General features: G+C 44.0%; 1 protein-coding gene and 1 pseudogene across 2 annotated transcripts in view; one reads left to right on the top strand and one right to left on the bottom strand.

Moving 5' to 3' along the window:
* Positions 1-15305, top strand: part of DNAH7 (dynein axonemal heavy chain 7) — a 607644-nt gene that overhangs the window by 292901 nt on the left and 299438 nt on the right. For both annotated transcript variants that reach the window (XM_073633106.1, XM_073633105.1), the window contains exon 42: positions 512-842. In XM_073633106.1, the coding sequence (XP_073489207.1) occupies positions 512-842 (331 nt within the window). The remainder of the gene's footprint in view (positions 1-511; positions 843-15305) is intronic.
* LOC141101857 (U2 spliceosomal RNA) lies at positions 9466-9601 on the bottom strand (annotated as a pseudogene).

Below are 15305 nucleotides of genomic sequence, written 5' to 3'. Positions count from 1 at the left end.
AAGGTTAATTATGGTGAAGGCCTAATGTGGGATTGGGTGTTCAACCAGCCTGCAATTAACCTGTTCATTGGCACTTGTGGGTATTTTGGAACACTACTTGGAATGTGCACACATATATAAGTTGAGTCTATTTAATTAAGTACCTACCACTTCATATTAAATAGGGCTTGACAGGATAGCCCTTTTACCACATTATTATAATATTATTAGATTTCATATACTGTTTATTTTTTATTTTTTATCTGCACACACATGGACGTGGAGGGTGTATGTGGAGTTTATATATAATTATTGGTGGTTTAGCATACCATATATCTGCCCGATTAAACTCGAGGGAGCGCCATTACCCCACTTTCATATATACATAAGTAAATTGACCCCACAGACTTATCCTGCTCGTAGTCCTTTGACAGGGTGCATAGAGACACTGATTATGCAATAGTCTTGAACATGTCTTGGTATACTTCAGTAATTTATTATTATCATACTAAAATCATTTAAATTCTTGCAGAGAAGTAATGAAAATGAAACAGCGATATGAAGTGGGCTTACAGAAACTGGAATCTGCATCATCCCAAGTCACTACAATGCAAAGTGAGTTGGAAGCTCTCCAGCCACAGCTGAAGGAAGCCAGCAAAAAAGTGAATGAGACGATGGTAGTCATTGAGAGAGAGTCAATTGAGGTGGCCAAGACAGAGAAGATTGTGAAAGCAGATGAAGCAGTAGCTAATGAACAAGCATTGGCTGCCAAAGCAATCAAGGATGAATGTGACAGCGAGCTGGCTGCAGCTTTGCCTTTGCTGGAATCTGCTCTGGCTGCCCTGAACACCCTTACTCCACAGGTGGGTATCTCCTGTTCATATTATTTATAAATTGATGTTTTACCTGGTATACATGTTAAGATATTATGATTGCTATACTACAAACCAATTCTGTAGATAAGCAGCTGTTTTAGTTTTTGTTATTGTTCATAAAACATTAAAGGAACAAGTTACATTGACATTCAAAACCAGGCAAAAAAATAGCTTTCTAAAATTGTGAAAGCATTTTACTTGGACAAAGCTAATATTTACTTAAAATGGTTGTAAAGGCCGAAGGTTTTTTTTTTTTACCTTCATGCATTATGCATGAAGGTAAAGCACCTTCTGTGTGCAGCATTGCCCCCCAATACTTACCTGATACCAATCTTGATCCAGCGCTGTGCACGCTTGCAGTGGCTCTACTGGTTTTCCCCCTCCTCATTGGCATTTGCACTAATTACACGTTATCATTGAAGGAAAAGTAAACATTCATAGTGTGATACCGTATGGATTAAATTAAATTTTATTTATTTATATTTATTATATTTATATTTTATTTATTTATATTTATTTAAAGGGTAAGTTCACCCTTACAGAAAACTCTAAGGTGAACTTACACAGGTCCCCCTCCTCGCCCCCCTGCCCCCCCCGGTCCTGCTGACCTGTACCGCCGAAATCTCCGGTTCTAAGCCATGGTATATGGGCGCCAGGTGTCCGGAGCTTAGAAATCCTCTGAGCTGAATGTCCAAAACATCCCTCATCAGGAGGATGTTTTGGAGCATTCTAATTGGTCAGCGCCGTCACATGGATGGCCCCAACCAATAGGCAGCCGCATAGCCCATCCTGTCAGCTATACAGAAGACGCGAAGGTGAAGAGAGGATTTTTAAGCCCCGGGCTCCTGCTGCGGATATACCGGGGCTTAGAACCGGAGATTGTGGCAGTACGGGTCAGCGGAACCGGGGGGGGGGGTGCGAGGAGGGGGACCTGTGTAAGTTCACCTTACAGATTTTTCTATAAAGCTGAACTTACACTCTAAATAAAAAGGTTTACACTCACATTGTGCATTCTTGTAACAAAGTATGTAAAATTACCATGGAAAGTTGGTGGAAATGGGAGGAAGAGTTGAGGAACTATCCATAGAGCCATATAGGATCCCTCATCTTTTACCAAAGGCGATATTTCCATTGAAAGTTTGTGAGTGAGGGCACGAGAGGAAGGGGAGCACAGCACCTTTTTCACCTTGTCATTTTACTGCATGTGTAGAAAAAATTTGGAGCAATGACTGCGCTAAACTCAAATGTGACAGAAGGGCTGCTAAACAAAACAAAGTCCAAACAAAATGTGAAAATCATAAAGTGTAGCGCTAAATACAATAATATGACGGTAATAAACTGAAATAATAAATCGTGCCAAAACATATAAACGTATGTTGTAAATATGTAAAGTGAAAGTCCAATGTTCACATGTGTGAACAAGAGAATGTGAGAGTTCAAATATAAAAGAAACTACTGAAAAAACATGTCCATCTAAAACATGACTTGTGAGTCCTCGATAAAAGTGATGGTGGTAAAAATAATGTGTGACTGGCTGTGAAGCTGTTGAAACATGGAAATCCTCTATCAAAAGAGTATGGATGGGTACTCTTACCAGTGGTAGTGGGTCAATCAGGCTTGTGTAGGCTGAATGCCTCAGGGTTAAAAGTTGGCAGAAAGAAGGTCACTCCGCATGGGATGGTCCCACTCCTTGACAGTAGTAATTAAGCCAAAGTTCCTGGATGTAAGTGGCTCTCAAAGAAGCATGGAACCTCCACCCAATAGGGGAGCCGTCTGGAGGTCAATGGTGTATACAAGATAGGCTCAATCAAACCGTGGTGAAGATAAAAAATTGAGAAGCTCCATATGGGGTCAAAAACGGAGAGGTTTTTATTTAAAAGTACAATGCAACATAGCAGATGAGTACAAAAATACTGGTGATCATGAGTTAATTTTTATTTAAAAAGCAATGTGGGGAGCAAGCGAAGGCAGCCCGACGCGTTTCGTCCCAACGGACTTCAACTGGGGCATTTTTTAACTCGTGGTCACCAGTATTTTTTTTACTCATCTGCTATGATGCATTGTACTTTTAAATAAAAACCTCTCCGGGGACGAGCACACCTGCTGCAGCCGGTGTCTCGGGTCCTGATTCGACAGATTGATAGCAATGCAGCCATTGGCTTCGGCTGCTGTCAATTAAATCCAATGATGCGGGAGCCAGGGGCGGAGCCGAGTCCTGCTGTCTGTGTCAATGTATGCAGCAGCAGGACACGGGAGAGCACCCACAAGGGTGCCCCAAGGGAGAGCGCTTCTCTGGCAGGGCACTCGAGAAGAGGAGGAGCCAGGAGCGCCGCTGAGGGACCCCAGAAGAGGAGGATCGGGGCCACTCTGTGCAAGACCAACTGCACAGAGGAGGTATGACATGTTTTTTTTTTTTTTTTTTAAAAGGAGGGTTTACATATCCTTAGAGCATAGTCTGTGGAGGGATTACATGCTTTTATTATCCATAATGCCATACCATCAGGGAGGCTTGTGATTTGCCCCAAATGTATTCTACAAAAAGACAACAGCTCCAAACATACAGCCAATGTAATTAAGAACTATGTTCAGCGTAAATAAAAACAAGGAGTCGTGGAAGTGATTGTTTGGCCCCCACAGAGCCCTTATCGCAACATCATCATGTCTGTCTGGGATTACAAGAATAAACAGAAAGATTTGAGGCAGCCTACATCTACAGACATGTGGTTAGTTCTCTAAGATGTTTGGAATAGCCTACCTGCCGAGTTCCTTTAACCATTTCAGCTCCGGAAGGTTTTCTTCCTGACCAGGTTATTTTTTGCGATACGGCACTGCGTTGCTTTAACTGACAATTGCGCGGACATGCAACGATGTACCCAAACAAAATTTATGTCCTTTTTTTCCCCACAAATAGAGCTTTCTTTTGGTGGTATTTGATCACCTTTGCAGTTGCACTATAAACAAAAAAAGACCGACAATTGTGAAAAAAAAAATTTTTTTTACTTTCTGCTATAAAATACATCCAATAAAGAAAAATTAAAAATCACATTTCTTCATCAATTTAGGCCAATATGTGTTTTGCTACATATTTTTGGTAAAAAAAATCCCAAGAAGCGTATATTGATTGGTTTGCATGCTCCCCAGAGCCAACAAAGGGAATGACGTACAGGTACTTGATCTTGTGGTTAAGGGCTGCCCTGCCACAATAAATGTATGTGGGGTGGTCCTTAAGTGGTTAAAAAAAAATACGTGCTGGTGTACCTAGAAGAATCGATGCTGTTTTGAAGCCAAAGGGTAGTCATACCAAATATGGATTTGATTTAGATTTTTCTTGTACAAAAGGTTTATTGAATAGAAAGACCATCAATTATACAGTAACAAAGAGAACACATAAGTGAACATAATGCATTGCTTGCTTACATAAGCTTAATGAATAGGCTCAAATTACATAACAATAGCGATATGTATAGTGGTGTATTGTAGGATACACAAATAAACGTATTATCTGACCATAAAGTGATGAACAATACTCTAAGGTGGTAATATGTGCTCATATTATAATGTCATCTTGTACTCTGTCCCAGCCAGGAGTAAGCCCATGGGTCAGAGACTGAAAAAAAAAAGAAAAGGGAGCCAGAGAATGTTAGAGGAGAAAAGAGCAGAAAGGAGCTATAGTAGGTTTATAGAGTAGAAAAGATAGGGGGGAAACAAAGGAGAGAGTATGAGGGAAGAGGGAAAGTAGTAGAGGGGAGGGGGGGTCCGCGAGGTGAAGGGGTGGAAACCCATTACAGTGAAAGTAGCATCGAATCAAATCTGGAGGGATGGGCATAATTCACCCATGGCTGCCATGTCCGAAGAAATTTATCGTGCTTATCTGATAATATTGCAGTTAATTTTTCATTGACCATGATGTCATTAACGCGTTTTTTTTTACCGCTTCAAAACTGAGAATTGGGGTTTTCCAGGCTTTTGCGATAGTTAATTTAGTTGCAGTAGATATATGGAATGCCAGTTGGCGTTCTGGTCTCAACAGTTCAGTGATTGGTTTCCCCAGGATGGCCTCAAATGGGTCCCTTTTTATATTAGTGTTGAAAAGACTTCGAAGGAGAGCATAAACCCTAATCCACAATCTGCATACCCTGGGACAACTCCACCAAATGTGTGCCATCGTGCCCTCTTGCCTACATCCACGGAAACATAAAGGGGAATATGATGGAATGAAACTCGCCAGTCTGGCTGGAGTATAGTACCATCTGTATAGTACTTTGTATGCATTTTCCAAGAAAAGAACATTCCTAGAGCTTTTGGACAATGAGATAGTCATGACCTGCCAATCCTCCGGGTCTAACCTTTTTCCCAGTTCTGCCTCCCACTGGAGATGATATGATCTTAAGGGCGGTTTTGTGGAGCCAATAATGGCTGCATAAATCATTGAAATCAGACCCGAGGATTGGGGCCGAGATCTGCATAGACTTTCAAATGGAGTTAACATGTAAGGGGTAGTTTGTGATTTTGTGAGGGATTGGAGAAAGTGTCTTATTTGCGTGTATCTAAAATGCTCTCTGAGAGGGATATCATGGGAAGAGCGTAAGGCTGCAAATGTTATAATTCTAGTTGGGGAAAGTAGGGAGTGGACATCCGTAAAGCCGTTTTCAGACCACCACCGGAATTGCTGTGGATTGTCAGTTCCTGGTGGAAACAATGGACAGTGAAGAATAGAAAGTAGAGGAAGATGTGGGGAGATGAGTCCTGCTGAGTATTTGACTGAGTCCCACAACCGTATTGAATGTGCCAGGCATGGACCTATATTATTTGGGCTTGATTTAGATTTTTCTTCTGTTGGCTCACTTTGCATTTTGTAAATTGTTAAAAATAAACAATTAAAATATAGATTTATGAAAGTATTCTTACTTTACAGATTTCCTCACACCTACCTAAAACTATTGCATAGTACTGTGCATCAGGAGAGAAATCCAAAAATGACCCCATTTGTATAAGATCAGTTTGGCTCAAAATTGTACTAGTTGCAATAGATTTACCCCAGAAAAGATGCTTAGGTAATTTATGGTTGTGGTGGTAGTTGAGATTGTTTTTATATTTATAGCCTGTCCTATAGACCCATTAATTGGTCACTCTACTTGAGTATAGTTAAAACACAAAAGTCTTTTTATTTTATAAAAATTCTTTGAGGATTGTAAAAGGATTAGAGCGGGTTGCACCACGCCAAACTTTGGGTATGGTTCACCACTTCAGCCCCTGGAAGATTTGGCTGCACGATCGTGCGACATTGTACCCAAACTAAATTGATGTCCTTTTTTCCCCACAAATAGAGCTTTCTTTTGGTGGTATTTGATCATCTGTGCGGTTTTTATTTTTTGTGCTATAAACAAAAAAGAGCGACAATTTTGAAAAAAACACAATATCTTGTACTTTTTGCTATAATAAATATCCCCAATTTAAAAAAAAAAAAGCAAATTTTTCCCTCAGTTTAGGCCGATATGTATTCTTCTACATATTTTTAGTAATAAAAATAGCAATAAGCGTAAATTGATTGGTTTGTGCAAAAGTTATAGTGTCTACAAAATAGGGGATAGATTTATGGCAGAGCATGTGATGTACTAAGAGTGCAGTAGTCAGGAGTATGAAATGTAAAACACAGTGAGGGATATTTATCAAAACTGGAGCAGACAGAATCTAGAGCAGATGTTCAAAATGAAAGCTATGAGCTAGTTGGTTACCATGCACTGCTGCTCCAAATTCTGATTCCGTTTTGATTAATTCCCCTAAGGGTCGGTTCACACTGGGGCGACTTGGGATCCGACTTGTACGCCCTCAAGTCGCCCCAAGTCGCCCCAGAAATAGATTCAATGGGAGTGAACGCTAGCGTCTTAATAGAGCGTACTCCCTGTACTACTTTGATCCGACTTGGTAGGCGACCTGTACCATAGAAATCAATGGAAGTCGCCTCCAAGTCGGATCTCTCTGTAAAGTCAAGCGACTTTGCAGGGAAAACCCCTCCCTCCCCCCCTCCCTCCCAGAGAGCTGATTGCCCTGTGATTGGCCACAGCCGAAGTCGCCTGTCATGGAGGCGACTTCAAGTCACCTTGTAATTTGCTGAAGTCGCGCTGAAGTCGCGCTGAAGTCGCGCTGAAGCCGCGGTACAAAGTCGCGCTGAAGTCGTGTTGCCCTGTGTGAATCGAGCCTAAGGGTTCATTTAGACGGGCGCTGAGACAGGTCCTGTGTGCTGAGTCATGTTATGCTGTGCCTACATCCACCTTGGAACTGTGTGCAGGCAGCCCATAGAAATGGGTGCACAGATATGAACGCTGATGCTGCATGTTCAGATACGTTCACCCGCTGCTACATGAACCTCAGTGAAGAGGTCTGGTCTCAGTGCCCGTATGAATAAACCCTATGGGGAGTTGATTTACTAAAACTGGATAATGCAAAATCTGGTGCAACTCAAAGAAACAGATCAGATTCCAGGTTTTATTGTCAAAGATTAAAGTGTTTGTTAACCGAAAAAAAAAATGTAGATTCTGGTCCCTTAAAGCAGATTACACAGCACAGCGCTTGTGCTGTGTAATCTGCACCCCTCTAAACTGTAACAAAAAAACCCCTGAACATTGCACTTCCTGTTTGCCCTCTCTAAATAGACCACGATAACCAGGGCTGCTCCGCCCTGATCACCGTGGTCTAATTGCGGCCCTCCGTCATACGCTGTCCTCTCTGCTCTTCTCTCACCCCCTCCTTCCTCCCTGTCATCTGTCCTTGCGTGTGTCTCTGGCCCGGCTCCGCCCCCGCCGTTATAATTGTAAATTAAAATCATAACATTTTACTGCCAGCCTCTCTATTAGAGGCTGGCATAGCATACTATGTCATTAGTTTTACAAAACGAGTGTCCAGCTCTGATGAGTGGCTTCTGCGGAAGAGACGAGCCACGTGATCTTCCCGGCTGATGTCAGAGGGAGATCACGGCCCCTCCCTCAGAAGCCATCCATCAGAGCTGGAAAGTGGCCGTAAGTCATGTCACCGGCCTGAAGACAGCTCTAATTAGGTATTTACACTGCTCATTTTGTAAAACTACTGACACAGTGTGCTATGCCAGCCTCTAATAGAGGATCTAGCATAGTTTTATATATAAAGGGTTAACAAACCCTTTAATTGAACAAGCTGAAGATGGAAGCTGATTGTTTTTTTTATATCTTTTTTATTGAGATTGTAGGTCTACAACACTCATCACAACCAACTCCAACAAAGAAAACTAAATTTACAGTAAAAAAAATCACCCACGCAGGGGTCAGATAATACTGCGTAACATCCCATCAGGAGCTAGGCGACCAAAACGAATAATGAGATGAAGTGTGCTCGTTGTAGCTCTCATTCAACCAACAGATAGTTATGCATGTCATCAGGGCCATCTTTAATTTTGACTGGGCCCTGGGCAAACATTTTCTTGGGGCCCCCCCTCCATTCTGAGACATACAAAAAATAGCAGGTAGGCTCAAAATCAGTTTACTGCAGCAGATCACGCAGCGATTGCAATTGTTTGCCAGAGGTTACAGCCTATCCTTACTGCTCACTGGCTGGTTTCTAGAGGTTACAACACATAATTTCTGCTTGCCGATTGGTTGCTAGGGGTTACAGCACATCATTACCACTTACTGATTGGTTGCTAGAGATTAAAGCAGATCACTACTGTTCGCTGATTGGTTGCTAGAGGTTAATGCACATCATTACCTCTCACTGAGCAGTGGAGCAATCCCAAATAATTGAGCAAGTAAAGGGGCACATTAATACACATACTACAGGAGAGTGTCAGAGAGCGCAGACATACTACAGGAGAGGTTCAGAGACTGCGGACATACTGCAGGAGACAATCAGAGACTGCAGACATACTGCAGGAGATTACCAGAGACTGCGGACATACTGCAGGAGACAATCAGAGACTGTGGACATACTGCAGGAGACAATCAGAGACTGCGGACATACTGCAGGAGACAATCAGAGGCTGCGGACATACTGCAGGAGACAATCAGAGACTGCGGACATACTGCAGGAGACAATCAGAAACTGCGGACATACTGCAGGAGACAATCAGAGACTGCGGACATACTGCAGGAGACAATCAGAGACTGTGGACATACTGCAGGAGACAATCAGAGACTGCGGACATACTGCAGGAGATTACCAGAGACTGCGGACTTACTGCAGGAGACAATCAGAGACTGTGGACATACTGCAGGAGACAATCAGAGACTGTGGACATACTGCAGGAGACAATCAGAGACTGCGGACATACTGCAGGAGACAATCAGAGACTGCGGACATACTGCAGGAGACAATCAGAGACTGCGGACATACTGCAGGAGACAGAGACTGCGGACATCCTGCAGGAGACAATCAGAGACTGCGGGCATACTGCAGGAGATTACCAGAGACTGAGGACATACTTCACGAGACAATTAAAGACTACGGACATACTGCAGGAGACAATTAAAGACTACGGACATACTGCAGGAGACAATCAGAGACTGCGGACATTATACAGGAGATGGTCAGAGAACTTTCAGCAATGCACAGCTTTATAGTTGAATAACACAGCTCAGGGTTTAAACAGTCAGGCATTTTATGGGTGTAAGGACATACCTGACCAGCCAAGAGAGTGACGAGAGTGACACAGCGCCTCCTCTGGAAACTGATAAGAACAGATATTACACTTGATCTTAGCCAAAAGGCCGAGAAGCGAAGCTAGAAATCGACCATTTTTGTCCCCCTGTTTGTTTACATTTAAAAAGATCTAATCTGGTGACTTCAGCCATGTGTAATTGCAGTTCTCTCCTAACAGAAGCAAACAGATCAAAATTTTCAGCAGTAGGGTTAGAGTTGTAGCAGCTGGTTTGGTCTAATACTTTATTCTGCAGGGACAACACCTTAGAGGCCTGTTCCTTCATAACTGCAGCTATGGAGGAAATATAGTGGCCCCTTGTAAACACTTTAAAAGCATTCCACTCTGTGGGCGGAGAGCATGATACCGCATTAATCTCCTAGTACTCCTGTAAGATAATGGCTGTCTTCTCAGAGATGTCTGAGTGGGAAATCCAGTGGGCTCCCATGTGCCATAAGGATCCATCATGATGGGGTCGAGACGGCGGAGGACCAGTTCTAATGGGCAATGATTTGATAATCCACTAGGAACTAATTTTCGGTCAACACATCCATTAGTAAAGAAGGGCTGGCAAAAGCCAGGTTGATGCATGAGGAGGTTTTAAATGAGGAAGAGAAACACAAATATGTTTTCTCCAAGGGATGTTTGCATCTCCATATTTCGTTGAGACCAGCCTCCTGAGCCCAAGCTGCCAGATCCCCCAAAAATTGCTTAGCTGGAGCGGGTCTATCGAGGGTAGGAGAAAGAGTAGAATTAAAATCTCCCTTTATTATGAATTTAGCTGGGCAATATGGAGCAATCCTCTCCAGAATACCATATAATTCGTCAGATGAAAAGGGAGGAGGAACATACAGGGCTGCTATCACATATTTTTGTTGCCATAGTGTCATTACCAGAATCACATATTTCCTGTGAGGATCTGTATGTACCTGATCAATCATACACGGCAATGTTTTGCTAATGAGAACGGAGACTCCCCTAGAGTAATTGGAGTATGTTGCATGAAAGGCTTTTTGAATCCAGAGCTTCTTCAAAGCCATCATTTTGCTGCCCATAAGATGTGTTTCCAGAAGCAGGATTATGTGAGTGGCCTGAGATTTGAGATATTGGCATAATAGGGCTCTTTTGAATTTTGAGTTTAGGCCTTTAATATTCCATGATATAATTCTCAGCTCTTCAAAGACATTTGAGGCCATAGTTGGGAAAGAGAAGATTCATGTGGGGTGTGAGCAACCCAGGGACAGAACATCTGAAAAGCAGCAAAACAAACTTGAGTCACCACCATAGCACTGTACAATTAATTCTTAAATGAAAAAAAACAAAAGCAACACAAACCCTGAACAACCTTGGCACTATCATGCTAACCCTATCCATACCTGGTCTCCTCAAAAAATAAGAAGGGAACAGGTAGACACTTAATGCCAAAATGAACAAAGCAAAAAATTGCAACCAGGTAACAATCAATCCACTATGGTTCCAGTGGGGGGGGAGAGGGACAAAAATCCAGGAAAACACTCTTTCAGATAGGACAAACACAGACAGTATTTGTGAAAGCTGTAATGGTATAGTCTGATGAGAATAAGTGTAGAATCATCTTAGGGGGAGGCACACTCCCCAGCTCCGAAACTGTGGGCTCTCTACATGGCAGGGTATAGGTAGACACAGTTGTAGCCCGTAGAAGCATACATATCAGGACAACAGAGTGGCACTATTAGCTCAGAGGAGTAGTCCCCTTGACGGGTAAGTAGGAGGCAAAGCCTCATAGATAACATAAAAGGATATCCAAAGGCACAAAAACTGGTGGAAGCCGCCTCTGGCGACTCAAAGAAGCGTGCATGATCTCCATCCACCACCCAAAGCCTACTAGGATACAACAGGCTGAACTTGATACCTTTTTCTCGGAGGCATCTGTGGACATCTGTGAATGGCCTTCGGCGATGCTGAATATCGGGAGAGTAATCTGGGAAAAGCAGGCTCTTGGAATTCTCATATTAGAGATCCGGCTTGTTCCTGGCAGCTGCCAGGAGCCTGTCGTGGTCTCTGTAATTCAGCAGGCACAGTAGAAAAGGTCTCGCCGGAGCCCCAGGGACCAGTGGTGTAGGGGAAACAAGGTGGGCACAAACGTTGGAGGGAGATTTTGCAGATCTAGTAATTGCACCAGGAAGGTTTCAGCGAATTCCGCTGGTCTGGGCCCCTCCGCATGCTCCAGTAATACGCATATTGGTGCGGCAGAGGCGATTCTCGGTATGGATGGCCTTTTCCCGAAGTACCTTCACTTGTATTTGTAGGGCATGGAGGTCTGTCGTATTCATCCGGACTGTGTCTTCCACCCTTGAGATCCGGTCTTTCGCTTCCGACACGTGGGAGTGGAACTTATCAAATCATGCCTAATCAGGCTGCTATCCATGGCTAAGAAATCTATTTTGCTGGTAAGCTCTTCTCTAGTAGCATTGAACGCCGCCAGGATCTCTGCACCTGTAGGGCTGTCAGTCACTGGACCCCCCGGGAGCTGTCTGCGTCGCAGCCGCCATGGTCTTAGGCCGCGTGTCCAAGATGGCCGCTGAGGTGGAAGGGTGGGAGGTAACAGCCTGAGATCTTGTGGAGCGCGGCTTACCCTGTGACATTCGGGGAGCCGGAGAAGAAGTGTTCCGCCTCTGGGGACCCATAGGAGTCTATAGTACAGGGGTCAGAGTGTGTAAGTCACAGGCCACTTTATATAGTACAACTAAAATTACCCTCCCCAAGCCCATATCCCCACACACCTCCCTGCTAGCCTGCCTGCTCAGTAGAGACTCCCTTTCAGCACAGGCTGACCCCCCACCCCAAACCCAGAACCCTCAGTACTGAGTTACGTTTACATGTTAGTTGAAGCAGCAAAGATATTTCATGAGTTTTCACCTTTAGAGTAGATTTAGACATCCCATGGACTGGTGGATGTTGGCTTTTATGCCCAGTATTATATTTTTTTTAAGTATGTGAAGTCATTGCATATAGATATATTATAATATTTGAAGTAATCCGTTTCAAAAGGTAATAGCTGGAAACTGACTTTGGTTTGCAATGTTTTTTTTTTTTTTTTTTAATCATACTTGCCTAGGTGGATGCTGCATCTGTCCCCCGTCAGCTCTAAGACTGAGAATTCTCAGAGCTCCGTGAGCAGAGAGTTGGTCAGTCAGTCGGTCACCAGCTCTCTGCTCTGCCCCCCCTCACTCACTGGAGCACTGGGCAGTGAAGGGGTGAGAGCAGCCAGCTCAGGCTCTTAGCAGCCCGATGAGAGGCTGAGCTGGGTGCCGATCAAGGCATGTGAGCAGAGCCCGACCATATGGTTGCAATCTTTGTGGCCTGGCTCTGTGACGTCAGATGACAGCGGGCTTCAGACTGCTGAAAACGGGTCACAGGAGTGCAGAACAAACTGCACTCCTGTGAGCCACAGGAGAAGTACAGCTAAACGAGCTTTGGCTGTACTTCTCGTTTTAAAACAGTATTATATATTTCATGACATTTTTTAGGGGTTTAAGCAGGCAGTGAGGAGGTGATACAGCACCTCCTCACTGCCTGTCTAATTCTCTTTGAAGAGCGATCCGAATGTGAATGGCTTTTCAGAGAGCAAAGCTAGTGTAAATGAACTGTAATGCCCCGTACACACGGTCGGACATTGATCGGACATTCCGACAACAAAATCCATGGATTTTTTCCGACGGATGTTGGCTCAAACTTGTCTTGCATACACACGGTTACACAAAGTTGTCGGAAAATCCGATCGTTCTAAATGCGGTAACAAAAAACATGTACGTCGGGACTATAAACGGGGCAGTGGCCAATAGCTTTCATCTCTTTATTTATTCTGAGCATGCGTGGCACTTTGTCCTTCGGATTTGTGTACACACGATCGGAATTTCCGACAAAAATTTTATATCCTGCTCTCAAACTTTGTGTGTCGGAAAATCTGATGGAAAATGTGTGATGGAGCCCACACACGGTCGGAATTTCCGACAACAAGGTCCTATCACACATTTTCCGTCGGAAAATCTGACCGCGTGTACGGGGCATTAGATTTAAAAATGAAGCAAGCAGAGGGTGAGATAGACAGACAGAACACACAGACATCCGGCATTCTTTTCTCTCATTCATCTGTCTGTAATGAACATGATTTCTGCTGGTAGAAAGGAATGCATTAAGTCTGCGTTCTGTCTTTCTGATACTGACACTAAGGCTCTTCAATTGCCTGGTGTCTGAATAAATACAACATGAATAGCATGTGAGAGAATGCTGGTCCCGTTCTCTTCCTCCATCATCTGCACTAAAAGAATGAATTGTGTCTATGCTGCTGCAGAACCTCCTTCTCCCTCCTCCGTGAAGTAAATATAGTGATACCCCCGAAGGAGCTGCTTTTGTTTGTTCAGTCTGTTACTCTGCCTCTCACACCCAAAGAACTGTCCCAGCCCCTCTGGCACACCTAGCAATGAAATAACCCAGTAATAACACACAAACTCAGTTCTGCTCTCTCAAGTTTACTTGGACCAGAGAAAAGTTTAAAGTAATAAATTAGTCATTCAAGTCCTGTATAAGTAGCCAGGACTTGGTTGAAACAGTTCTCAAAACAGTCAATAACATTATGCAACAATAAAAGAATAATACCAACATACACAGATTAAATAGACTCCCCAACCACGCTATTGATTGATGTAGAATACTATGGCTAAAGGGGAACCCCAGGCCGGCCTATAGTAACTCCAATACACACACAATGAAGTAATACAAACACCAGTGGCATGTCCCCTTCAAGAGCAACAACAATAATGTTCTAGGAGCAAAGCTTTGCGTTTGTTCTCTTCACCAGCATGTAGGAGCTCTGTGGACAAGGGTCCCTCAATGTGACAGGGTAATGAGAAGGAATGTAAAATAGCTGGTGCTGTGATATAGCACTACTCTACGTGATCCGGATAACAGGTGTCTGTGCACAGTATTCAGGTGTGGTGTTTTATGGAAGGCAATAAGATTCCTGGGGAAAGGCCCCTCACCAATCCTGTACGCATTCAACGGTCCACCAAAGAGCGATCAACTGATTCTCCTGGCTGCAGATGTGTGGCGATGGCTTTCAGTCTCTGACCCATTGAATCGGCCAATTCCATGACATTTTGCGCTGCTGTGGAGCATCCTTCTGGAAGCATGTGGGTTCTGTCCCTCTGGGCTGGAGCTGCAGACTGTGTGCCCCTTGGAAGGCTGCAATCCCCTCACACAGCAACAGAGGGTTGCTCTCCCGATGGGATCCAGGAAACAATGCCTCTCGGCCGGGTCCGCCTTGTGCTTTTTATCCTCTTGACTCTCTACAGTGCAGCCTGTCAGTCAGTCAGGCTGCTGGGACTTCATATTCTACAGTTTTTTGCTGCTGTTGCCCGATGATTGGCTCTCTGTCTCTTCCAATAGGGAGGCTACAAAGTAAACAGTTCTGTGTTTCTGTGTGTGTGAGAGGAGAGGAAGGGGGGAGCCCAGGCAGCTGCTAGCAGGCAGCTCTCTCCCTCGCGGATCCAATCAGCCTGGAGAGCTACACACTCCCCCCCCCAAAGGAAGTAAAAAAAAAGTCTGTGACCTGTGACATGCTTTTTATATACAAGCGGAGAAAGCAAGTTAGTGTGCACAGGAAATCAGATAATTTACATCTGCATAAAAACCTGGCAGAGGAACCTCCCACCAATTATCATAGGAGGGGAGGTTGTCCTGCCTACAGGCCACCTGAATTGGAATGGCCCAGCTAGATGTGCCAGGGGGTGAGTTGGGGAGTCCTT

This window comes from Aquarana catesbeiana, linkage group LG06, assembly GCF_042186555.1.
Source record: "Aquarana catesbeiana isolate 2022-GZ linkage group LG06, ASM4218655v1, whole genome shotgun sequence".
NCBI classification, from domain to species: Eukaryota; Metazoa; Chordata; class Amphibia; order Anura; family Ranidae; genus Aquarana; species Aquarana catesbeiana.
Note: the sequence above shows the minus strand (reverse complement) of the source record. Positions and strands in the feature narration are given on the sequence as shown.